The 27,344-nt window shown below is 45.4% G+C and overlaps 1 protein-coding gene across 1 annotated transcript in view; it reads left to right on the top strand.

Moving 5' to 3' along the window:
* Positions 1–27,217, top strand: part of usp6nl (USP6 N-terminal like) — a 50,621-nt gene extending 23,404 nt beyond the window's left edge. The window contains exons 3-15 of the mRNA XM_061080371.1: positions 10,171–10,244; positions 14,192–14,271; positions 15,299–15,338; positions 15,738–15,818; positions 18,618–18,725; positions 19,438–19,547; positions 20,103–20,151; positions 20,507–20,627; positions 20,764–20,858; positions 21,047–21,112; positions 21,554–21,653; positions 21,748–21,900; positions 24,466–27,217. Of these exons, the coding sequence (XP_060936354.1) occupies positions 10,171–10,244; positions 14,192–14,271; positions 15,299–15,338; positions 15,738–15,818; positions 18,618–18,725; positions 19,438–19,547; positions 20,103–20,151; positions 20,507–20,627; positions 20,764–20,858; positions 21,047–21,112; positions 21,554–21,653; positions 21,748–21,900; positions 24,466–26,018 (2,630 nt within the window). The 3' untranslated portion in view covers positions 26,019–27,217. The remainder of the gene's footprint in view (positions 1–10,170; positions 10,245–14,191; positions 14,272–15,298; positions 15,339–15,737; positions 15,819–18,617; positions 18,726–19,437; positions 19,548–20,102; positions 20,152–20,506; positions 20,628–20,763; positions 20,859–21,046; positions 21,113–21,553; positions 21,654–21,747; positions 21,901–24,465) is intronic.
* Positions 27,218–27,344: the final 127 nt, after the last annotated feature.

The following is a 27,344-nucleotide window of genomic DNA, read 5'->3' as shown; positions in this document are numbered from 1 at the left end:
AGTTAATAACAAATATCAGCTGTATGTGTGATCACGGGGAGGAATCGCAGGATGACCGCCGCGGAGTTCAGCGTGTCCGGTGTGCAGCCTGGCCCCAGCGTGCTAGGGATCTACGCGACGCTTACGCGACGCTTACGCGTCCGGTGTGACAGCCTAGCGTTTACGCGACGCTCACGCGACGCTTACGCGACGCCAACGCGACGCTAACGCGTCCGGTGTGTGGCCGGCGTCACTCTTCTTTACTAATGTTTCCACTGGGACCCTTTAAAAACCAGTCATACATCCGATCACCTTCCTTTAATTGTTCAGGCTGCTGTATCTGATTGGTCGGCTGTCTGGAACGGCTCTGATATCGAATCACTGCTAACAGCTAGTTCATGTTTGTCTACAGTAAATCCTCTAATGCCTTTTAAATAAATGCTTCAGTGATTTTATCGACCTTTGTGACCTTTGTGTGCTCTGCCTCCAAATTCAAACTGCAGCTCCTCGGACGCTGTTGTGAGTGCGCGGACTCGACGACAAGTGTGTGTGTGTGTGTGTGTGTATGTGAGAGCGACTGCGAGGCCGGTAAATGTGTGTAATCAGCTCGAAAGGCAAACACACTTAAACAGAGGGAGCTTCGCAGCTGCTTTATCGACTGCCCGGGAACGATTCGCACTTTCCATTTGGCCACCGTCTTTATCTCCGTCCATCAGTCCTGCGGAGGAATTCACCTTGGCTCTTCTCTTGGCTCGGATCAATGCAGGCAGATTTAGAGATGGCATCCAACGGATACAGGACACACGCACACACACACACACACACACACACACAGACACACACATATACATACATAAATTCCCACACTCACTGCAGTGCTGTGCAGGCCTGAAGGTTTGACGACTGGAGGAAAGGTGCTAGCAGATGTTGGTTGCGTGAGGCTGATGACGAGGGTGATGCTGAGAAATAATTTCCTGTATCAATCATGCTCTTTCACTTCTCTCTAATCCTCTTGGACGGGTCCTGACCTCCTCTCTTTAACGGCGTGGAGGTGCACAGGTATTTACAGGTGGTGTTTAGGAGCGCTCGATGACCAGCGGGGGGGCTTCATTAGCTGCACAGTTGGCGGTTTGATCCCGACCTCCTTGTGTCAACAATATAGAAGAGGGAAGACGCACTCTATTGATCCCAGGTTATATTTAGAAGTGGTTTCGATTTCTTTGTTTTTTCTTATCCCCTGAAAGTTGCTGGTTCAATTTCCAAGATTAACAAGGAAACATGTGTGAAGTTCATTTGCCTTTTAAGAAAGAACATGTTAATCTTTGGACTGACCACAGGGTGAATGTGGCCATGCATCATATTTGGATTTTTTTATAGGAGCAGGATCCTAGAGGCTTCGGTTTCGGACCCTCACTCGAAGCTGTTTGTCGAGTTCACACCAGAGTAAAATCGCCGAGGGACCACATGACTTAACAAATAGTATTTCTGAGGTCAATAAATTACCTTTCACCCTAAATCTAAATGGATTCCTGCCTTGTTTTCTGGATTAAGTCAGTTGTTAAACTGCTGGTGATGTAACTTGGGCTTTTCTCTGCCGCAGATTGTATCTGGTGGCTGTTGAGAAGGGAGGAGGAGGAGCGGATTGGATTTATAACAAGTCTAAAGCAAAGGCTGTGCTGCTGCTGCCAGACTGCAGCCTCCTCCTGGTCAGCACCATCCACGGCTCAGTTTCTCTCTGCATTATTCAGCAGCTCTCGTGCTTCTCTCTCTCTCTCTCTCTCTGCTCGACGCCGACTGAGAGGAAAAGCGCTTCAAACTGCGGCGGGAGCTTCACTTCTTGCCGTTTTGCATACCAACTCATGAAGCATCTGTGGGTGTGTGAGCTCTCCAACGTGTGTGTTTATGTCTTACGAGTGGACCGGAGCTTTAAGGGAAAACCGCAGGCCGGTTTGTGAAGGAGCGAGCGGTGGCGGACGGTCCAGGCCCCAGTGGCTGCTGGGTAGAAGCTGCCTGCTGACATCCACACTGTAGCAGCCAGGCTAACTGCCCGTCTGTCCTCCCTAAAGGGCAAAGCTGCGGTGCGCTTCATGCTGCTGCTGCCGGCCTTCGTGGCAGAGCCGAGTTTAATCTCAAAATGCTGTGTTTTTACCTCAGCTGCTTCTGCCTCATTTGAACATCTGGGCTTGTTTTATATTTCTCTCTGCTGGTGTCAGATGTAGCAGAGTGTATTGATCCCTGCCTGCAGCTTCACACCTATAGTCCTTTTAAATTATGCATCAAGTGGATCTGCAGCTCCGCAGAAATCGATGCAGAGTTTTCTTCTCCCTTCACTGCAGCTTCATAACATTTTCTTTGAGGTCTCGTCTTCACTGTTCAAGCACCATTTTTTTCTTTCTTACATTTTTTACCAACTATGAATCGGTCCCACTAACAAGAACTGTGATGTGTGAGTCCAAAGTCTGATGCACACACAGACCAACGAGTCTCGCGCTCCAAAATGTAACTGGTTCTTTCTTGGGTCATTTCCCAGTCACCGCTCCTTGAATTTCCATGGAAATCCCTTGTGCTTATTTTTGAGCAATCCGACAAACAAACTACAATAGAAGATATTTCCCCCTTGGTGGAGGTTACAAATAAAAAACTTTAGATTCAAACATGAACACGTTGTCCGCGGTCTGACTTCGTCTCAGATCTGTGGCTGTGAAGTGAAAGTTGTTATTGCACGCGTTTATCTTTCAGTGCGTCCCGCCCAAACATGTCCCGTCTTGTTAGCGGCGAGCCGATGACAGCCATGATGTGGTGATAACAGCCTCTGAGAGACAATCAGCTGTGTTTCTCTCTCTGGACCGAACTTAACGTCAGAGCTTCATCAGATTAGAGTCAGATTTCAATGCTGCCTGCTCTAGTGTTGTTTCTGGAATCGTGGCTGCGTGAACCAAGAGCCATCAAATATATATATTGGTGGAGGATGGTGCTTGAAATCGGCTTCACTCTGTATTTTAACCTTGACAGGGTTTTATGAATGTGGCATTAATAACGCTGTGACGGCAGCAAATGGTACTGAAAAGGAGGAAGTGACCTCAGACCACAACCTTAACCAGCGAGGAAGTTGATCATGGACTTTTGGGAACAGAAACTCTTTCCACTTTCTGTGACTGTCTGTCGTAGCTGCAGAAGATATGAGTACTGTCGTCGGGAAAATGCAGCTCGCAGTGTTTTACATTAAGAGTTAACCGTTGATATTGAAAGTAAGAACAGATCATTTCAACGGCAGCTACATTTTTCAACTGCATCTACAAAGACAAGGAGGCAAAAATGATCTCATGATTATTTCTCACTTGAGACGCCGTGTTTCTGTATTTAGCTCCGTCAGCTTCTGATCTGTTCCCACTTTTAGCCTCTTTGAACGATACGACTGCTTTGTTCTTTGACAAACAGTCTGCACATAAATCGTGAGCTTTGATTTTCCTTCATGGAAGATTTATTTGTTTCTAAAAATCGCATTGTGCGCTCATCTATACGCGTTAATTAGCTGCAGCTGATGTAATCTGCCACTAAATGTGTATATTTAACTGCTGAGAGGAACGTCACTGGTGTCTGAAGATAGAGAATCGGCTGCAGGAACGTTTTGTTCATCGTTAAAAGGCAGAGGAGAAATCGAAGCCTCCATTAGCATCGGTGTTTAGAGAATCTGGATTTGAAACAGCGTCATGGGGCCTAAATACAGACGTGGATAAAGTGGACTTCCAGAAAAACAGCCGTGACGCTGGAGAGCAGTAAATGTCCTCCCTCTTTCCTCTTTGACCTCGGAGCTTCAGAAGTGATAACAGCGCTTCACTCTCCGCTGATAAACACAGATATTTCTTGTGCCGATGCAGCAGCGAGATAGATGACGAGAGAGAGAGAGCGTCTGTCGCTCATCGCAGCCCCCCCCACCCCATCTGGGACACGCCACATCACAAGACCCTTCATGCTACATCACGTCTGTCTCATAATGAAGTTTTAATGGAAACTGTTTATCACCATACTGTCATCGTTTGCCCCCTTCAGTTTCTCTCTCTCTCCTCCCGTGCTTCCATAAGAAAAAAGTTTTGAAAGAAACTCCTCAGAAAGAAAAATCACATTTCCTCTGAGCGACCACGTCACTGAATGGTCGACTCCTTTTCCTGAAGATGAGTCCCTCACAAGTGCATTTCTTTTTATGACTTTCAGAGAAATCATCAGACAGATTTTTTTATTGTTGTGACATTTGGAAAAACCTCCCTGAGCCTGGTCTGTCGTCTGCAAACAGCGATGCCCCCTGTTCTGCCTCTGTGAGTCTCTCTGATGTGCTGAACAGAGCCTGTTGTGTTGTTGTGTTGTTGTGTCAGGGTGGGGGAATGTTGCGAGTGGGACTGACTCGCTCCTGAAGTCAGATTTCTGCCTCTCTGCCTCCTCCCCGTGTCGCAGCCACAGCAACAAACGGCAGCATTGTTGACAGTAGCGCCTCTGATCTCACTTCTCTTTGCCTCGGGCTCCCGGTTCCTCTCTGCCTCGCGGCTGCAGGGCTGTGGTGGGATGAGGCTGCGAAGGTAGTGTGTTAAGAGTGTGTTGGACCTGGGTGAACTGTGACCGATGAGGACTAAAGCTCTGACGCGATTGGAAGATCCACCGGACGCCTGGAAAAGAGGTAACGGATAAAGTGACTCTTGAGGAGGTGGACTTTGTCTAAAGTTGTATTTAGGTTTGACGAAATATTCTCTGGTGTGTGAAATTAACTGGACTCAGTAACTCAGGAATAGTGTCAGTCTCTTGATTTAATGAGCCGCTGTGGCTCGTAGAGGTAGAGCGGGTGGTCCACTCACGAGTAGGTCGGTGGTTTGATCCTCAGCTCCAGCAGTCCGCATGCTGAAGTGTCCTTTGTGCAAAACATTGAAGATGTATTTTTATCATTTCACCTCACAGTTATATTTTCTTTACACGTGTTAACATGACTGTTATGATGTGATACAGAGGCCTCTGTGACCGACCAGTGTAGACATTCACCAGTTTGTCACCTGACACCTAAATATGATAATGCTAAAAGTAATACCCTAATATTAGAATGCTAATGATAGGTAATGATGTGGTGTGAAATGTCTGCTGCCGCCTCATCATCCCTTTTTAAATGCTGCACGTTAGCCTGCTCACATTAACATACAGCGAATCCATGAAAACTTCAGCCTGGTGGTTTTAAACCAGTCAGGAACATGGAGCAGACAGTGTGGGAGTTAATTATTTTCAGTGTAAAAGTCCCGTTGGGATCAGGACGACTGATGGAGTCTTTTGATTACTGGTTGGCACGCCGTGTGTGTGAGGTCACGTCATGTCCCCGTGGTCGAGGGTCAGGACGGAGACGCAGACGCACGGAGATGAATGTTTTGGACGTGCAGTAATGACATGTCGCAGTTTACAGTGAAGTGTTGCCTCATCACTTGTTTGTTGTGGAGCAGGTGACATCACTGCGTGTGTGTCTGTGTGTGTGTGTGTGTCTTCTTATAGAACGGTGCTACATGTCTCAGTTGTACTTGAATTAGCTTCACTGACTGTGCGCTCTTTAAATAGTTGAATATACAGTAGGGATGGGGGAAAAAATCGATTCAGTTACAAATCGCGATTCTTGTGAATGACGTTTTTAAATCGCCATGCTGCCTCCCAAATAAATTTTTTTTAACTTTTTTTAAAACATTTTTTTATTTTTTTTAAACATATTTATTGGTTTATTCAGAGAGGGGGATATATGGGGGGAGCAACATCGCCCCAGAGCATGTTGACCAGCTCTTGTTTTTGCACAAGGATCTAAGCATACCCAAGCACTAGCTTTGCATAGCCTACATGCAAACAACAATTAAGCATAGCCTACTTTTTGTTTGTTTCAAAGTTTATATTTTAAGTAAACTATTATTCATTCTATTTAATTTTATTTATTGTTTAAAAGTAGCCTAACTGGCATACATTTTTTAATCTGTCAGTTTGTGTGCAGTTGACAGGGGCTATTCAATAATAGGGCACATTTTTATTTTTTTTCTCTATTGGCTGCCGGGCAGTCATTAAGTTAATGTTAATATTTTTTAAAAAACTTTTAAAGCTCTCAGTTAATTTGACTGTGTTGTATTTGAAAATATGATTCAACCCTTTTCCATGGTCCAGTATTTAAAAAAAATAATAACCAAAAGAAATCGCAGGAAATCGTAATATCGAATCGCAATACTTACAGAATCGCAATACCCACAGAATCGCAATACATATCGTATCGCCACCTAAGTATCGTGATAGTATCGTATCGGGAGGTCCCTGCCGATTCCCGTCCCTAATATACAGGTTTGTGTTTGAAGCTGTTGAAGTGCATGTTGTGTTCCTGTTCCTGTAATGACTCGAGTTCTGTCAGAATTTAAAACCATCATACTACTAGATAAACCAATATGTCTCAGACAATGGGATCATTGATCAGTAAATGATCTGTATTTGTAGATCTGTAATCTCAGACTGCGTAAAAACATCATAATTCACGTACGTGTTTATTTGCATTAGAGCGGAGAAGTTTGTTCTTATTGCAACTGGTCACAGGAGACGTGTTAGACAGTTTAATACCCGGTGTAAATAGCATAGCTATTAGAGATTTTCCATTTTTAGAGTGGGATGTGTGTCGTCCATCTTCATTCCAGCTTTCAGATATGCAAACATTCAAATTCAGCTTCATATAAAAGTAGAAAGAGTTAAATGTGTCAATCTGCTTGTGTGTGAATACAGGCCATGTTTTGACTTCAGCACCCTGAACTGTGGCTTCAGCTGAACCGACTGAAGCGTCAGCGCATGAACAAAAGACGGGAAATGAGTTATTCTCCAAGCGACCTCGCCATTATCATTACCGCCATTATCATTATGATTATTATTCCTCTTTCTGAGCAGATAGCATCTATGAGAGATGTTCAGCGGCTCCTTCACATGAAAAACAAAGAGCGCTCATTACAGCAGAGGAAACTGGAAAGGCTGTGATTACGCTTTGTCGTGTTGTTCATTGCCAACACTATAGTCTAAAACAGCAGTGATAATGATGGACTATCACTTCCGGTTACATGTGGTGGTCTTCAGCAGAATTCGATTTTGTCCTGAAATTAAATCTCTCGTCTCTGAAGCTTCACGTTTCTTCCTTTTTTTTAAACATCATTTACCTTCCAAGTCACGTGTGTTTTAAAACAGGTGAAAACGTGGAAATCAAAAATATCATAAAACATTGTGAGCTTCCTACGTGACAATATTGTTCTCATCACCTGCAGGGGAAGTTGCACCTAACTTCCTGATTTCTCCGTGTAACCGTGACAGTTTCAGATGAGTTTGTACGTCACACGTGATCACTTCCAACGCCTCTCGCCCCGGGTGGTGACAGTGAAGTCCCACGTGACCTGAATGCTGCATGAGGAGTGACTGGGTGGGAGGGTGCGGGGGAGTACAGGGTCCCTCCAGCTGACCAGGCCAGGGGGTGACGGACAGAGACATTTTAATCACAGCTGGATGGGGACACTTAGCTGGAGAGCGACTGGCAGCCGAGTGCGGAGGAGGTGGAGAGTCATTGCAGTGTGTGTGTGTGTGTGTGTGTGTGTGTGTGTGTGTGTGTGTGTGTGTGTGTGTGTGTGTGTGTGTGTGTGTGTGTGTGTGTGTGTGTGTGTGTGTGTGTGTGTGTGTGTGTGTGTGTGTGTGTGTGTGTGTGTGTGTGTGTGTGTGTGTGTGTGTGTGTGTGCTCTTGTGAGTGTGTGTGGCCTTGTAATGAAGGATAAGCAGCATGACGAGCGACAAAGGCGGAGAAATAATAATCCACCCCCAAAACCCATTAACCTTTCCTTATAGATGTACTTTTGTTGGTGAATCTGTTCAATCTACTTCATGTGATTCACTGTGTTTCTCAGATTCATCCGAGCGTTTCATTTCATTTTGTGCGTTAATTCTCCGAACAGAGCGGCTGCACATCATTTACTACCTGATTCACTTCCTCACCAGCTTTAAGAGGCAACTTTCTGGAGAATATAGTGTCATTCTGTGTCAAACGTTTATGTGATTATGGTTTTCTAGTAAAATGGCAGATTTGAAATCCAGTATTATTAGTTTTTTTCTTCAATTTTGGTCTCCACCAACAAGAAACACCTCTTTAGCGTTGTTTGGGTCCTTCTGTGTCAAATCATCATACCTTTGAAAAAACCTTCCTACTTTAAAGCAAATGCTGGTCCAGGTCTTATTTGAATCTGAACTTATTTGTTTAGTTTTTCTCATACTGGATTTTGGGCTCGCGTCCTTTACTTAAAATGTCCTCCACCATTAACCTGTGGTGTTCAGTTACAGTAATGTCTCTGTGAGGGTTCCTGCTCGTCAACATGTTTCAGAGCCGTTAAAGTTTATTTCAGTCACTCTGGGTCATCTTCTTCAATTGGTCGTAAACTCCCTGGACTCAAGTCCGGCGACGGCACCTCGGCCACAAATAAAAACAAACACGTACGCCCCCCCGGTCCCCGTCACGGATGCCAATGTGATCCTCGAAGCATGAAAATGGCTCTAATTGCATTTAGCTTAAGTCAGGCCCCAGTGGAATACTAATATGGCTTTAAGGGGCTCAGAATCCAAGCTGAGCGTCAAGTGCAAAGAAAAGACTGAATCCTCGTTTCCTCCCCAATTCCTCTGCGCTCACCATGGGAACCGCAGGGGCCTCCTGGGGCGGACTTCCCAGCAGAAAAAGGGCTTTACTGTATTTGTTTATTTGCCCCTGGCAGATTGTCCTGGTTGGGATGGACGCCCCCCCACCCCACACAGCGTCTTCTCCCACTGTGTGTGCTCCTGGCAGCCCACAGCCACACGTCTTTCACCAACACACACCATCCTGTCATAAAAACGCCAGCCAGCTCAATAAGGAGCGCGTTTGTCCGGAGCATTTTGCTGGAATTCCAGTAGAGCCATTCCTTCCGTGGAACACCCCCCCCCGTGAGACCCAGAGAGGAAGTGGGAGAATGCCTGTAGTCAAATGCTTCCTGCTAAAAAACTAGCAAAGGGAAAGCAACTGGGAATATATTACATAACCTCTGGGACTGAACCACAGGAGTTTGTTGGAGGCCAAAGTCGTTTCAGATAAATGCTGCTCGTATCTGATGTGTGCAGATTTTAGTGTCTTTAATTGAAATTATAGTTAGACATTGGAATAACAATCACACAACAATTAAAACAAGACTGAATCAGACATACACATCCATAACGGCCAAACTCGTTTTTCATTCCACAATCAACACAAATACACATGTAAATCACAACTTGTGTTATTAAATTTAAAGTTTTGTTAAAGTGACTGATGTAAGTTTTCAGATTGCATAACTCAAACCAAAAAAAGGCTGAATAGAGCTTAGTTTAATTCGCAGTCTGACTTTAGCTCACTCCATAAAAACCACGTTGTAAAAGATGAAAGTAAATCAACTGGAATAAATTACAGTTTGATTATCAAAGAATCAAATCAGATTTGCACTGAAGCAGGATTTTGTTCAGGCTCTGAGAAGTGTTTGTTATAGTGGGTTTGTCTGTAACAACAGAAATACACACATGTGTGTGTATATATATATATATATATATATATATGTATACCCTCAAGCAGCGTCAAGCCTCTGTCACAGCAGCTCCCAGTTTAAAGTAGCTCCTCTCATCAGAACAGGCAGAAACACACATTATTCTCTGAGGCTGAGGTCAGACTTCAACGCAAAGAGAGTGTGTGTCTGTGTGTGTGTGTGTGTGTTTGTTTGTGTGTGTGTGTGTGTGTGTTCTCCACATCAGCTCCTGGCGCTGACACATCGAGGGAGAGCTGGAGAAACACAAAGCGAGTCTGTGATTACACAATAGTCTGATAAATATCAGCTTGGAATCAGAATGTGCGTTTATATTTGCATGTTTATTTCCTGAATTGCCGTTCTTTGTTTTTCCGTTATCTTTGTGTTTTCTTTTTATTTATATTTCATTTAAAAAGTTTATGTTTACTGTGAAATATCTAGCTTTAATCTAAGGAATTGTTTATTTATTATGATGTCAGATTTACAGGATAACTAAGAAACCCTGGCCACTGTCGTCTCGCAACTCGTAAACTTTAATTTGATTGATAACTTGTCGTTAATTTTTCCTTCTTTTCTCCCTCTTGTATTTGTTCTCCAGCGTCTGATACCGACCAGGATGCGGCGGTGAAACTTGACCGGGAGCGGGCTGACATCGTCGCCAAATATGACAAGGTTGGTTGAGAACTCCCTCCGGCCGGCAGAGAACCGGCTTCATCCTGGAGAAAGTTTGTTGGCGTTGCAGCTTGAAACAATTGTTTAGTTATTTTCTTGAGGTCGTTCATGACCAGATTCCAGTCAGTCCCTCCTGCTGAGACCAGACTTAATAACACTGTGGTTAAAGCCTCTATAAATCACTGCTTTATTGTCTGTGAAACACAATAACAACAGCGGGTTGTGTGCAGAATCTGCTCCTTCGGGTTCTAGACATAAATCCTAAATTGGGCATAAGGTTGTGATGAGGACGCTCAGCTGACATTAACATGTAAATTACAGCGTTTCGTATTTTGTAGCTCCCTGGATGCTCGCTCCCACAGAACAGTTCACACAGAAGTTTAAAAAGAAGGCGGAGGACAAAGATGTGTGTTTATTCGTTAGAGTAAATATCAGAGGTTAATGTGACGTCGTGGACGCAAAGTGATTTCACTTGGCCGAGATCCAAAGGCGCCCTTTTATGGAACACTCAAACAAAAAGCCGCTATCAGCAGTATCACAGATGTATTGATATCGGATTAAAGGTTTTTAAACACATGAAAAAAAAATGTCACTTTGTTAAGTGCTACTCCAAACTCTCCTAACCTTTATTTACCCTCACGTTTCAGTGTTGGTCTTTAGAAGTGAGATTTAGTCAGGGAAGCCCAACAGTTCCCTCAATGAACAAACACTCAATTAGAGAAGAGGAAGAGGAAGAGTAGTAGTGTCAGATCTGTATCCTGCAGCTCTGGAGTCACAGACACCTACAGAATGAAAGAAGAAGAGGAACTTGGTGACGAAGAGGAAGAGTCTCAGATCTGGATCCTGCAGCTCTGTACCTGCAAAATGAGATCTCCCTTAACGTCTTCCATTATAAATTGTCCCCTAATCTCAGTGTGTGTCCATGATGTTAAATGATATGAATGGAAAAGATTTCAACAGATAAAAACGTGTTGAACTTTTAGTTTTGAGATTCATCTCCAGACTTCTGTGGTTATTTATCCTCCCTCTAATCCTCTGATCGTATCTGCGAGTTTAATAACGGCTGTACGCTGATGTCAGACATTAACTCTCCATAGCTTCTCTGCTGTGTGTGTGTGTGTGTGTGTGTGTGTGTGTGTGTGTGTGTGTGTGTGTGTGTGTGTGTGTGTGTGTGTGTGTGTGTGTGTGTGTGTGTGTGTGTGTGTGTGTGTGTGTGTGTGTGTGTGTGTGTGTGTGTGTGTGTTGTGTGTCTCCTGAGTGACACCTCTATTTCACAGCCCAGTGGTATCAGTCGGACCAGCCCACCACGCTTGGTTTGTAAATTAGTCTTTTTAATTTAGTCCAGCAGGCTGCATAATCAAGCTGCCTCATTAAGAGTGAAGAGACCATGGAGGGGAGATGATGGAGGCGTGTGTGTCTGTGTGTGTGTGTGTGTGTTTGTGTGTGTCGAGGCGGAATGAGTCACAATCAGAGCTAAATCAGTGTCATTGTTGCTGTCGGGGATGGGGGTAATGGAGTCAGATATCAGGCCAACCACACACATGCTCGTCGCTCGTTGTTCTCAGCGTTCATTAGTGAACATTAAAAATGGGTTTTTCTCATCTTCGCAGAAAGAACAGAAAGTTGAGTTTTCTTTCCACGTGGTGGCTGCACAGACGCCACCGACGCTGGTGGTTCTGGATCCGAGCCACTGATGGTAAATCAGCAGCCGGGGGTTTAATATCCTCTTGCTTGTTTGGCAGCACATCAACAATAGCACAGTTTAAAATTCAGCGGTTCACTTCAGCACTTCGGTCCAAACTCCAATATGCCAGTAGCCAAAAAAAAAGAAATAGGTGAAGAGAAACGTGGTCCCCAGAGGTTGAATCAAACTGACGTTGATTATTATAAAAGTGTTGGATGAGTTGTTTGACACAGACATTCATGATCTCAGGAGAACTTTGCCAAAACTCTCGGAAAATTTAGGAACATTCATAAACTTATGTGTGTGCTATATGTGTTTTTAAAAACTCTGAATATCAGGAGGCGTTCCCTACAAGGTGTCACGTGATATTTTTAGGTCACAATATGATTTAAGGGTAGAAAATAAACTCGTTAATTTTGCGCTACAAGTTTATTTTTCCAGACTTTTCTCAAATCTCTTTGTTTGACTCTGAAAAGAACAGATGTAAAACCTGAGCTGAAAAATGACTGAAGGTCACGAGCAAAGGCCTGTGGACAACCTCGGATTTATGGATATGAATGGGCAGTGGTTATATTATTAAACTGTAGAAATGCTGAACAGTGGCGCTGAGAGGACGCACACATGACTGAGCCGTGCAGTCCATCACAGACCGGTGCTGACACACAATCACAGGAGGCGTGACGGAGCGGGCGCCGAGCAGCAGAGAGTCCTGCTTCAATTTTCTCCTGAAATTGATTTTAAGCAGAGAGAGAAATGATAAATGTGTCGGCCATGATGATGCCGTGCCCTCGACTCTGTGGACGCACACACAGACACACACACACACAGACACACACACAGATGGGCTGAGCTGGGATAAAACACTGAGCTCTTTGGATTCTTCAGAGATTAGTTATTTGTTTAACTGTGTGTTTCTGCTGAGCGGAGCAGTGGGCGAGGGAGGAGGAGGTGAATTCTGGAATATTTTCACCTCCACATCTGGACGTCAGACCGACGTTCCTCCGTCTGTGCTGCCGCATGAAAAATATTTTGAAGATGTGTAGAGCTGCACACGGTGGAGTTTGAGATTCACTGATGTTTCCTTGTTTTTTCAAAGTATTCAGATGAAGGTGTCCTCACATCCCGATGTTTGTTACAGGATCTTTGATTCAGTTCAAATAGCTTAATGTCAGATCTGTGCAGTTTCAGTACATGAAAGCTAGAGCCTGAAGGATCTATAGGATCTATATGTTATACAGAATAAACAATGTTAAAAAGATGTACCTTAATGTTTACATTTTAAGTAAAGTAAGTTCCGCCATTGTTGATATTTCTTAACGGAAAGCAGGCGCCGTCCTTTTCCATTTTCGTATCTCGCATCGAGCATAAATAAACCTTGAGGAATTTAATATAACAGCCGGAGTTGTAAAGTTTTTGGTCGGGCTCTAATTTCCTTTTTTCATTGCTCTTTCTCTCTTTGATATTCTCTCCATCCTCTTCGCCGCATGATCCTTCCTCACACATTCACCTGTGGGTCTTTTCATCTCACCCGTCTTTCATGAGGCCTGGAGTCAGACGGTGACGCAGGTGGACGTCTGAATGTTCATTTCACACCTGTTAATCGCTGCTCACACTCTCTTTGTGTCACATAAACACTCTCTCACGCCGACACACTTTCCCAAGGGCGCCGGAGTCAAGGCCCCCCCCTCGCAATCGAGCCGCCAGTCACAACATGAGCCTCTGCCCCTGAAGAACGTGGGTGGCATGTAATGAGCAGCTCAGTCAGAGGCCACTCTTCACTTCATCTCAGCTTTATCACCCACATGATCACTGCAGACGAGTGGCGCGGCTATTTCTATCATGAATTGATTAATAATTTAACTGAGAAATGTCAGAATCTGATCCCTGAACATTAGTCAGTCTAGATTGTTCTCGTTTGTGGTGGAACGAGCTTCCAACCCTTTCTGAAGCTGCTTTCAGACGTGCACTGAACACCAGATATTCTCCTGAACTCAAGGGAGGTGCAGTAAGTGAGAAAGCAAAAGTTCTGGATAAAAACTCTTGATAATCTCCGACCGAGCCCCTGTGAGAGCTTTTTTTATAATCATTTAAATCAAACTGACAAAAACAGGGACCAGGGCCTAAAAGATATCAAGCACAAATCAGTTCACGTCCATGGACCAGACATCTTCAGTCTGTGACCTCCGTGCACAGATCTCAGTGTTCGAGAAATATTCTGTTTCAATGTTGTCAATGGTTTTTCCTTCTCTCTTGTCATCTCCAGGGAAAGGAGGCCAAGGTGGAGCCCTGGGAGGACACCAACTTCCACCTGTACAAAGAAATCGACCGCTTTGGCTTCGTCCAGTAAGAACATCACAGTCTGTTTCTATCTATTAAGTAAATGAATAACCTGCAGAAGCCCAGTGTGAAGCAGTGTGAGCAGCAGCACCACACTGAAGGAAAAGAGGAGGAGATGACAGAGAACATTGTGTTTGTGTGTTTGTGGTTCTGGACGAGCCCGGCGAGAGGCTGCGAGCCTCTTAAACAACCCGGCGCTGGAGGGTTATATATAGTCTGGCGCACGCAGGCAGGAAACAGCCTGGTTCGCCACAATCACAGGCACCAGTGTCGGGATGGAGCGGTGCGAGCCAGACCATAGGCGGTGGGTGGAAGATGGAGGGAGAGATGAGGGGGGGAGGGTGGAAGGAGGGAAGAAACCTCAGGGTTATGTGATCGTTGAAGACAGGGACACAAGTGTCCTCGGGTGAAGGTCACTGCCTGGACATGGACCCGAGGAGGAGGCAGAACCAAGAGGGCCCGTTGTCTGCGCCTACTTGTCAGGGTTAAGACGCAGAAAAGGACTTTTTAACTCCTGATGAGGTTCCACAGATCTGCTGCTTCTATTCTTCTTCCCTTTAGAAGAACCATTTAAAATACTTCTAGTATTCAGTGTAGTAGTATTCAGTGTAGTAGTATTCAGTGTAGTAGTTTTCAGTGCAGGAGATGAAGGCAGAATATTCAGTGCTTTTGTCTCTCACAGATAAACAGAAGCAAAGATTGAAGAAGGTCTAATCGGTTGTTTCCTGTTTGTGTGAGCGATGCCGTGTCTGATGTTCCCTCCTCCTGATAACAGTCAGACGAGCAGCGACCCCGATTTCACTCCCGCTCGTTTCATCCCTGTTTCCCGAAGGAATCTGACTTTGAACATTAAATAAACTGAGAGTTAAACTTCACACAAACTGTCCCACTGATCTGAGACCTGTTGTTTTCCATCTGAGATACTAGTTTACATGAGAAAACAAACTGGAGCTTTAGAGATAAATCTGAGTTTCATTCTTCATTCTCTCCTCTTCCTCTATTTCATTCCTTCACTTTCTTCTTCTCTCCTCAGTAAAGATGAACTTCCATCCTACGACTCGGTGGCGGAGAAGGTGAGTTCAATTATAAGTATTTAATATATCTACTGTAAATGAAGATGGACGACACGACAGCTTCTTGATTGCCCCCTGGTGGCTGGCTGCAGTATAAGTCATAAAGCCTGCCCTCTCCATGTTAACAGAGGGGACACAGGCCAAATTATGTTAAATAAATGTTTCTCAACATCGTTGTTCGATAATTTGAATCATCAACTTAATTATTAATTCATGTGATACTGATGTAAAACACCAGAGCATGAAAGTTTTAAATAGAGCAGCTTCAAACGACTTTGAAGACTCTGAAGTCACTTTGCTTTTGAGCTGACAGCGATTCCCTCTGGACGTGAATCCAGCCGCACGGCGACCGACTGACAGGAAGCTCATCGTTAACATGTCACTTCCTTTTCTCCACAGCAAAAACACATGGAGGTGGAGAGAATCAGCAAATGGCTGAAGATGATGAAGAGCTGGGACAAGTACAAGAACAGTGAGAAGGTGAAGGTCTTTTCTGTTTGTCTTCATGTCTCGTCCTCGTCTCTTCTGTCAAACTCTCACATTCGCTTTGCAGTGTTCATATATTCATGGTATGAAACCGATGACTGGGTGTTTTCAGATTAATTTGGATTTATCACAGTGCAAGATCTGGAATATCTAACTAAAACAAGACAATTTTATATGATAACTTCACTTGATATGAAAACTTATTTTACAGAAACTGATGTCTACATTTGACGTTAAACTAAAACTGTGTTGTCACTCTATCATGACACAGTCCGTCTCCTTCTCAAGCATCGCCTCCTCTTTTGTTGTTTACAGCCAAGGACACACTGGAGCGTTTCAGCTTCTCTCTCCATCACGTCTCCTCTCTTCCTCCTCCTCTCTGTCCATGTCTTCCTCCGGGGAAACTCTTTTTCTCTTCATCTTCGCCAGTCGGCGGCGTTCTTTCAGCTCGGCGAGGAAACAGGTCACGCTTGAAGTGTCTGTTGTTCTGTTTCCTTCTCTCGCCAGCTGCTGAGCACGTTTAGCCTGCAGTGGGAAAATACTGGAGAGCCGAGCAGACGTAAAAAGAGTGAGAGCCACATGACGAATTTGGTTGAAGGTTGTAACAGGTTGTAACATCAATGTTCAACCTCGGAGCGGTTGTAGACGCTTCACCTTTGAATGTTTGCAATCGTTGAAGATGTTACTTGTCTGAGTTTATCCCTGAGAAGAATAGTCAGAATTTTAAAAGAATTATATTTAAAAAATGGGTTCTTTTTGTTGGTTGTTTCCTAAATTGTTTGTATCCTTATAGATACATGAAGATGAAAAAGCGTCAGTTTCACCAATCTTTCAGGATCTTAACAAGACCTCGAGGGACTCAAGGATGAGCCAATTAGTTTGCTGGTCAAAGGTCACTGAGACGTAAACAACTTGCTCGCTGGGTGGAAGAATAAACCTGCGACCATTTAACTATTATTTCAGTTAAAATTTGTAAAACAGTGAGTTGTAAATACAACAAAAGACTAAAAACTGAAATGTAAATGTTGCAACACACACACACAGACACACACACAGACACACACACAGACACATACACGCACACACTCAGAGGATGATTAGCCCAACAGATGCTCTCATTGACTCCCTCATCAGAGCCTAATTACAAGGCTGTTGCACGAGAAACTAGTGAGTCCCAAGTGTGGAGGGGGGAGACTGATGGAGTCTGTGGATCACACACACACACACACACACACACACACACACACACACACACACACACACACACACACACACACACACACACACACACACACACACACACACACACACACACACACACACACACACACACACACACACACACACACACACACACACACACACAAGCAATAATCGTCATTAATCTTGTGATGACACAGCATCACAACACTCAGACGAGCTGATTTATGAGTCTTCATCAACTCTTCATCTCACGCTGCTGAAAACATGTCTCCCTCTGCTCGTTCTGTTTCTCACATCATTATCTTATTGCAGCAAAACATCTGAAACCGTTTTGAGTTGTGGGAAATGATTCAGGGACGTTTACCGAATCTACTAATTGATGTAATTTTCACTCCTGAGAATCCTGAACCAGACGTTTGTGCTCAAAAGTTTCTATTTGATTATCAGAATAATGGCTGATCAATATTCTGCCGATGGAATGATCACCTTCACTGAGGAACTTGTGTTTTCATTGTCTGTGTGGATCTAGTGAATTTAAATGTGGTTTCGTAAGGTGACTGCTGGGCCTTGGTGGAGATATGAGCTCTACTGAGTGATATTCAAGTTTCAGTTAGTCTCTTAACGTCTCAGAGTCTGAGCTACTTCTAGAGCTGAAAGGTTTTTCTTAGACCAGAAAGTAAAAAGTTATCGCCGACACGCCTCTAAGTAGTAATTGGACCTAACTCGACCCGTAAGCAGCTGATTCTAAACTTGTGAAGTTTTGAGAACACTGTCCACTAACACACACACAGAAACTTATTTCACTAACGGGGACACGATGACATAAATCAGTCTCCGGCCTCATTCCAAAGCCTCAAACATCAAAACTACATGACTAACCCTTGTGATTATCTTATTCTAAACCTAAAACCAAGAGCTAAACCTCCAACTGTCTGTCTCTACCAATCCTGACATGAGTCTGAATGGGTTTGTGTGTGTTCTGTTTAACGTCCTTCACCAGCATTCAAACACACACACACATTTACAGACACCTCCCATGTCGGCTGTGTAGCTGTCCCGGCTGGTCGGGTTTTAACAGCTGCACGCGGAGGATTCACTGCAGCGATTAGCTCTGCTGCTCCTGCAGTTTAGGCTTTAAGACTTAATCTTCCTTGCCCGCCGTCCGAGTGAGTTTATATCTCTTTGTGGACACTGATTTACTCCGGACTGTTCTGCATGCGTAGCACTCTCTCTTTCTCTCTCTCTCTCTCTCTCTCTCCAGCCAGATGGTCATAGTTCACCTTCCAAAGCCCTTTGCTTCTGCCGAGTGCCGAGTGCATTCCCGCTCTTTGTGTCTGTGACAGTGGGAGAGCGGCTCGGCTGATGGGTCGCTCTAGATCCTGAAAACATTTTGGCATCAGCCAGCGGTGTGGAGTGCATCTGGATTGTTCACCTTGATGATATTTAATTAAAAGGCCCCGATGATGCTTCAGACTAAACCCTGGATAACAAACCTCTCTCCCTTGATCTGAAGATACAGGCTGTTTGTGAGTTGTGTTCCCTTTTGATCGTGTCCCTAACAATGGCCTCCTGCTGTGTGCTTCCTTCCAGCTGGTCAGGAGAGTCTACAAGGGAATTCCCCTGCAGCTCCGAGGGGAGGTGTGGTGTCTGCTGCTCGATATCCCCAAAATAAAGGAAGAGAAGAAAGACTTCTACGAAGTACGTACCCAGCGTCCTCCTCTGTGAGCTAGCACCAGTTTGTAAAACGTCTCCGGCGCAGCAGCGGCCTCATTAAGACTGGAGCCATTCGCAGCACCTCGTCTGGATTTGATTTTACTGAGCTCCTGTTTCATTGTTGTCGAGACATGGCTGTGGAAACTTAATTGTGTTTTAGTGTGTAACTCTTTTGTTGTTCTGCACTGAAACAAACTTTGGATCTCATTAGAAAGCTCAGCAACAAGATCAAAGTTTCCCCGGCGTCAGTTTACTGTGGAAGTATTGCAATTATGAGATGAAGGCAGAAACTACTTTAGCAAACTATACTGTGATTAGGGCTGGGCAAGTTAACTCGTTTTAATCGAGTTAACTCAAGTGATGAGTTAACTCGATTGTTTATCCGCCAATTATTTTCTTTTTTCCTGTTCTGCAGCAGTCAGCAACAGACTTTCACAAAATAAAAGCCTGACTTTCACAATAAAACAATAAATAATCAAACCTGAGTTAATGCGATATAAAATAATTAATCGAGTTAACTCATCACTTGAGTTAACTCGATTGAAACGAGTTAACTTGCCCAGCCCTAACTGTGATATTTCTATTACATTTTTGATTCCTTAATATAACGTGAACAATTTTCTGAGGCTTTCGACACCTGAAGATAATATAACGATTCTTTTGACATAGCTTAACTTTTCTCTCCTGCCCTCCACAGAAATTAAAAGCCCGAGCCAGAGGCGTCTCCCCTGACATCCGACAGATTGACCTGGATGTGAACCGGACGTACAGGGACCACATCATGTTCATGAACCGCTACGATGTCAAGTAGGTTCCACCTCCACGTTATTGTTCAAGGTCGTGAGACAAAGCACGCTTGACAAGACGCTGTTGCCAGGCAGGATTATTCAAAATGACGATGATCACCATCACGATTCTTGTTCGTTTTTATTCTAGGAAAACTAAATGTGTCACTTTCCACTTCACCCGGGAGAAAAAACGACCTCCCACTGTTTGACTGACACGTAATCTCAGGGAAATTATAGAGCAGAGGGAACGAAGCAGCAAGAGACTGCACTTAGGATTTTTAAAGCCCTGAGTGAGGCGAGAGACTTCATATCACCTTTAGTATTTTGTCTTGTAAAATCAAGCTCACACTGGTTTTGGCACCACTGTAATGTTGTTTTCCACACGCTGTTCTGGAATAATTACAAGAAACTCCAGCAACAGCTCAAGTCTCACACTTTAAATGTTTTACATGGGGATTTAGTGCATCACACTGAGAGTCTGACGTGCAGCCACTACACGTGGGTTTGAAGCAGGAGACAAGGATTTGTTTTCTAGGCTTTTGTGTTGATTGTGTTTTGTGTTTGCTGTTCACAGGCAGCAGGCTCTGTTCCACGTCCTCACTGCCTACTCCATGTACAACACGGTGAGTCACTTACACTCTGAAAAGGTCACCGTGTCTCCGCCGCTGTTCTGGATCCGAGCACGTCTGTGTCTGTGTGCCTCCTTTTTACAAACACTGAGAAAGAGCTTTTTTAAGGTTTTACATATATTCACACATGAGAAACACAATGCATCAGAAACAACAGGTTGTTAAACACATACATTCCGGAGTTTTACAACTTTACAGAGTTAAATGCATGTGTTTTAAACGTTTAAACATTAGGAACCTGTTGTTCCTCCTCTGAGTGATTAGAGTGTGTTTCCCTGTGTGTGTGTTTCTCTGTGTGTGTTTTTCCCTGTGTGTGTGTTTCACTGTGTGTTTCACTGTGTGTGTGCAGGAGGTGGGTTACTGCCAGGGCATGAGTCAGATCACGGCTCTGCTACTGATCTACATGAACGAAGAAGACGCCTTCTGGGCTCTGGTCAAACTGCTGTCGGGACAGAAGCACTCCATGCACGGTAACACACACACACACACAACAGAGTTTTTCCAGATTTTTGGAGATAACTAGTTAATTATCTATCAACTCAAAATGATTTGCAAACATCAGCCAGACAGCTCAAATCCTCTCTTCCCGTCTGGTTTCACCTTCAGGGTTTTTCGTCCCTGGTTTCCCGAAGTTGATGCGTTTCCAGGAACATCACGATCGCACACTCAAGAAGATGATGCCCAAACTGAAACAACACCTGGTGAGACACAGACTGGGACGAGGGTCAATGCAGCGACTGGTCCTTAAGGACAGAAAACATAGAATTACATAGAACCTTAGAACCATAGAACCTGAAAACATATTTCAGAAACATTATTTATTCTGTGGATATGGAAGCTTCGTGCCTTGTTCATCTCTTGTGTCTGTTGTGTGTCTGTTGTGTTGCAGGACACCCAGGAAGTGTTCACCAGTCTCTACACCATGAAGTGGTTCTTCCAGTGTTTCCTGGACAGAGTGAGTTCATTAACACAAAATCCTCTGATCACAGTGAAAAGAATGAATAACTCATAAGAACACAGTCTGTCTCCAGTCAGGAGGAAAACAACTTCCAGATAAATGTGTGGAGACTAAAAGGATGATTATAATATTCAATATTTCTCTTAGACCAAATGCATTAGTTGCTCCTGTGTTAACAACATCATCTAAACACTTTATCACTCGTTAGGTGCTTTTAAAGATTTCACATCTCCAGTTGGAATCAATGAATCTGGAGATGAGACTCAGACACAGGAACATTATTGGATTTGGTCTTTTTCGTGGGGATTTGATGATAATAACAAAAAATATTGATATTTAGCCGAAGCTAATCCTTCACGGTCACAGCGAGCCGGAGCAGTAACATCCATCTGCGAGAACACAACAGCTCTTCTAACCGGTTCCTGTGTTTGTGTTCAGACTCCGTTCACCCTCACGCTCAGGATCTGGGACATCTACATCATGGAGGGGGAACGAGTGCTGTCCGCCATGTCCTACACGCTCCTCAAACTGCACAAGAGTAAGACCGCTCGCTCTGCACCACGTCACCAGCTGCTCTGTCCTCACATGAAGCTAAACCCCTGATCTGTGTGTGTGTGTGTGTGATGTCGCAGAGCACCTGATGAAGTTGTCCATGGAGGAGCTGGTGGAGTTTCTGCAGGTGACTTTGTCCAAAAACTTCTACTACGAGGACGACTTTGTGATCGAGCAGATGCAGGCGGCCATGACGGAGCTGAGGAGGGCGAAGCTGGACGTGCCTGCGCCAGGTAGAGCTACAGCGCACACACACACACAAACACACACACACACAGACACACACAAACACGCATGATGGGACGTTGAACTTGTTGGTCTCTGTTAGAACGCTGCTGCCAAACAATAACAGTACAAATCTGATCTCAAATATTGTGCAATGTGTCTTATTTTTTAATGCTGACCTGATTAGTAATAAGTTATAAAGATGTACTTTAACCTAACTCACTATTAGAATATGTCTGATTACGTTTCTATTAGTATTCGTCATTATTACTTAATTTTTTAGTGATACAGTATTATTTATATTTCATTATCCGACAAAAGGTGAGAATTTACTGCTTTTGCTTTTTTCTGTTTGATATGTGGTTATAACCTGGATTTGTGACGGTTGATCAGAGCGAAACAAACAATTTAAAACTATTAAGAAGTAGCGATGAGCATTTCTTCACTTTCTGAGATTAAATAACATCCAAAATATTAATCTAATAATCAAGCAATGAGGATTAATTGTAAAATCATGGAGTAAAATGTTGCTTCTCTTATAAAGCATGATGTGGAAATTAAAAAACAAATCCAAAGCAGAAACACTGATGCTCAGGTATTGTGGATTTAACCTAACCATGCATTGGCTCTTCCTGGAAAGTTTGTCTTACCTTTTACATCCGTCCGATAAGAACGAGTCTGATTCTCTGTTGTGTTCTGTAAAAAAGACAAAGCTTAAATGATCAACCTCAGAGTAAACCGGCAGATCTGCTTCCTGCCGCCCTGTAGCTCATCTAGAGTCGTGTGTTTCTCGCATTGCTCTGTCTTCTCATTAATCTGCCTTCTCTCCCTCTCCCGTCCGACAATGTTAAAGCCAACAACAACAAAACTGTGGCCGCGAGCGGGGGCCGCATCCCCTCCTACAACAGTAACCGGTGGGCTATCCTGACTGGTCATGTCTCTGTCCATCTGTCCCTCAGTCCGTCCGTCCTGTCTGTCGCCTGTCTGTCCAGCAGCACTTCGGGTTCTCCCTTCACAAACTAGTCTTCCAGCTGTTTTTTATCCCTCCCCTCCACCCCCCACATGATGTGTATTTATTTTGTTAACACTGTGCAGATGCATTGCTTCAGTCCTGCAGTGGCTGGCTCTCCTCTGTCTGTTCCTCTTTTCTGTCCTGTCCAAGGTCTTTCAGGTGACGTAGTCTGACCCCTGGTGGCCAATTACAGCCACTAAGATGTTCCTAATCCACCGCTAATGTTGACTTTAAACCTTCAGCTTCATTTTATTTGCAGCTCCTGTATGATTTTGAAATACAAACTTATATTTGTTAAGATGAGTACCAAACGTAAACTTTCATTTAGAGGTTCACAGAATTCCTCCTCAGGGGTTTTCCTCATTTCTCTGTCTTCCGTCCTTTGTCAGTTACTCGTCTGTAACGGCAGCAAGTGGGTTATTATCAGGATTTCTCTTTATTCCTTTTCTCGCGGAGCCCACACGACTGGAACAGTAGCCGTCTGTCGCTCGCTGACAAGATAATGAGCCACTTTCCCAAACACTGGAGGCTTTTGTTAAAGTTCTTTCTTCTTCTTTTTTTTTAACAACCATCTGCAGCCTTGTTTTCTGCTATTTTTCGTATCTGAACTGTGGGAACTGACAGTGATTTTCATGGTTCTGTGGTTTCCCACATTACTGAAGCTGGTTTGAGCTAAAAGATACTTTCCTCATCAACGTCTCTTAAGCAAGTCTTAGAGTTAATTATTAAAACTACTTATTATTAAGGATCTTTTCGTCGTGGCAATTACTTCTCGTAGTTGTTCATTTAAGACAAAAACATATGAAGAAGATTCCGACGCTTAAAACTACAACAACGTCAAAGGAAGTGATTGTGAACGTAGACGTGGAGCAGGTTAGTTTCCTCTGCTTCTCGATGGAGTCCCTTTAGTCTGTGGACTCGGTGCCAGTCAGTTCATTTCCTGGATCCCTCCCCACAGCACTTCCTCTTCCTCCAGCTGCTGCCTCGGACTGCAGGGATCACACTTCTCCCTTCCAGTCCCCGACACGTCACCGCTCCTGTCAACTGTCCCTGTTTTACGTCTGTGGGACACGAAGCACCGGGTGGACGTGTTGCTCAGGACGTGTGACATGTTCTGCTTGTAGAGTAGTAAAAAGAAAAAGCATCCCTGTGGTTTTAACGCTTGTACTTTGCAAGAAGCCTCATTAATCAGGAACTATTATTGGACGACCTTTAGAGTCCAAGCCTCCTGCTGCAGTTTAATGAAAATGGAAAGAAACTCGATTCACTGTCACTCTCCGACTGAGCCCCTCCAGCAAACCGGGAATTAATATCAAACACCACTTCTGATTGTTTTTCTGTCCTGTGCTCTTTGCCTGTGGAGATTTGTGATTACGTGTCGTCATGAATGTAATTCTCCTTCATTTTTTTGACCTCTCTATGGCAGTGGTGTTGCATGAATCCATGTCCCCGTTGTGACTCCTCATCTGATGTGAATCAGCGCCACAGTGTGTTCACCCATCAGCCGGCAGCTTCTCTCCTGAGGATCCTCTAACGTCTTCTCACTGATTCCCTTCTGCAGGTAAAGACGACGAGTTTCCCAAGAAGCCGTTGGGGCAGCTTCCTCCGGAGCGGGCAGCGGCCGTGGTGGGGAACCACGTGGCCAACGGTCAGAGCCACGTCGAGCCAGCCGACCCCCCCAGGGAGCCCAGTCCTGTACCGGAGCGCCAGCGGGAGAGTCGGCCTCCCAGCCGCGCGCGCCGGGACTCGCTGGACAAACCGTTCCGTCACCACAAGGCCGACAGGAGGGACGCTCGATCCCGGGGGTCCGGGGAGATCACCACGCCGGAGAGGGGGGTGACACCACCCTCAGCGCTCAGCCCGACGCCGCAGCTCACCACAGTGGACAGGGGGAAGCCTCAGAGCCACGCCACCGCCAACCACAACTCCAACGCCGCCTCCAGCTCTCACAAAGAAATCACTCCCCGCTGGTTCAAGCCCTCCGACACGAGGCTGGAAGCCGTCAAGGCGGCGGCGGGACGGGACACCAACCTGAGCCGGGGGGCGTCGCCGGCCCCCTCCAGCCCCGACGACACTGCACTCCCCCAACGCCGACCGCGTCCCAAGGGCTTCGTCCCCGGCACCGACCGGGGCTCCAACGCCTCCCAGTACGACAACGTGCCGGGGCTGCTGGAGCAGGAGTTTGAGATCCTGGAGCTGGAGAGACCTCTGTCCAGAATGAGGCCCCCCCGCAGCGAGACCCCCTACAGCGCGTCGTCCCCGTATCAGGGCAGCCCCAGTCACGGACCCAGTCACGGACCCAGCCTGACGGGGAGCGCCGTCTCCATCGCCTCCGGGCCGAGGACGGCCAAGCTCCCTCCGTCCTTCTCCCACAGCAGTCCCCCGGGGGGGCAGTCCAGCCAGCCCGGCAGCCAGAGCCAGTTCCACACTCCATCCCCCAGCAGAACCACCACGGAGGTTCCCATCTACCACCCGGGATACGGCATGAACCTGGAGCACAGAGCGGAGGACAGACTGTACGCCCCCCCCTCCAGGCTCCCCCCACCCTCCAGCATAGCGTACAGCGAACAAGTGTACGCCACCACCCAGCGGCCGCCCAGCAGACTCTCCCCGGAGAAGGCCCTCATGAACAACTCCTTCGCCACCTACCGCCGGCAGCCGCCACCCGGCGCCGCCCTCGGCCCGCGAAGCACCAGACCCCCCCTGCAGCTGGAGACCCAGGGAAGCTCCACCCCCATCTACCTGCAGCAGCTCACCTCCACCGCACAGGTCCACGCTCTGGGGGACGGCAGGTTCGAGGGGCAGCTGAGGGGGAGGGCGAGCCCGCAGTACCAGCCAGGGGGGGGGGCTCAGCGGGCGGTAGACGTGCTCCGCTGGGCGCCAGAGGACGCGCTGCCCCCCCCGTCCCCGGGTGGAGTCCCCCGCTCGCCCAGCTTCCAGCAGGCCCAGATGTCCCCCCACAAGGAGTTCATATTTCCCGCCAGCCCCGACAGCATGCTGCAGTACAGGACTCAGCTCCAGGAGCAGCAGCAGCAGCTCCCCCAGCTGTTCGGAGGACCACACTACAGGCACGCACAGGAGGCGTTCGCCCTGCAGGAGTCGATGCTGCTGTAATGCGGCGAGGACGTAAAGAGACACTGGAGACGATGATGAACTGAGGTGTAGTCACTGACACTGTGGTGTGGAGCGTTGTGAGGAGCCTGGTGTTGTCTCCGCCCTGTTGTTGTTCATGTGTGAAGTTGTGTCCTCGTCCCTGCAGGACGCACCGGCCTCGGACCTTTTTACTGCTCGCACCGAAAAGAGACAAACTGACTGAAGATGTTATTTTATTTTTGGATGTAAATCTTTAAGCAGAGGTGACCGTGTATATCTTTTAGAGTCTGACATGTACAGTGGATTATTTCTTTTTTGTTAATATGCTGAGTTGTTAAAAAAAGTAGCAGGGGGACGATCTCCTGACAGAGCAAAAAAAAAAGCCGCTGATTTATTTTCCAATCTTTTATTTTTTATATGTTACTTACAGATATTTACAGTAGAGATCAATTTACTCGATATGCTCGTGAATGTTATTTTTCAAAGAGAAGTAAAAAAAAAAAAAAAAATGAAGCCCAATGACACAGTAGAGAAGCCGATCACTGTAAAGGTTTGATTCCCATTTCCACTCCGAAGCGACTCCGCTGTAGAAAGAGTTTGTTGTTTATGTTCTAGTTTGGTTTTGTCCCCGATTAACTTGTGTGCGTTTCTCTTTTACACGTGAAGTACAGTACGTCGGGTATTTATATTTGAGGCCAGTGTAGTTTCTGAATAAATCTCCCACCCTGATTAGAACAACTCAAGGAATAGAGAACTGGTTTTGCGAGGGGCAAGTCACGTCTGTATGTTTTTGACTTTACGACATCTGTGTGTGTTTGTTTTTTAATCGCTGTACTATAGTTGCACACGTCCTGAGCTCACGCACCAGGACACGGATGTGAAATAGTTTCAGCACAATTTGATTTACTTCATTATGTCTCATTATCCTCAACACTGTCACATCAACTACTGCTCAGCTGCTGGCGATAGTCATCTGGCACACACACACACACACAGAGACACACACACACACACAGAGACACACAGACACACACACACTCACACACGTCACATGTTAACATTTAATCCGCCACATTCCCAGTTATTCACGCAGTTGCTCTCACACAGCGTCGTTCCACTGCTCAGTACATTCCCTAAGTTCTCTTTGTTTTTCTGCTCAGCGACTAATTGCAGATCATTCTGATACTTTGCTTAATAAAATGAGGTGGGTTGAAAATGAGGCTGTGCAGTTGGTCTTTTTCCCTTTTTTTTCTGACTTTGAAACTCTGACCCCTGGTGGGGCAGTGATGCGATGGGATAATGTTGCGTGACATGAGTCAAATGAAAGATCCAATCTGTGCTCTGAGG

The sequence above is a fragment of the Limanda limanda genome, chromosome 1 (genome assembly GCF_963576545.1).
Source record: "Limanda limanda chromosome 1, fLimLim1.1, whole genome shotgun sequence".
Lineage (NCBI taxonomy): Eukaryota > Metazoa > Chordata > Actinopteri > Pleuronectiformes > Pleuronectidae > Limanda > Limanda limanda.
The sequence above is the reverse complement of the archived record's forward strand: the minus strand, read 5'-3'. Positions and strand labels throughout refer to the sequence as shown.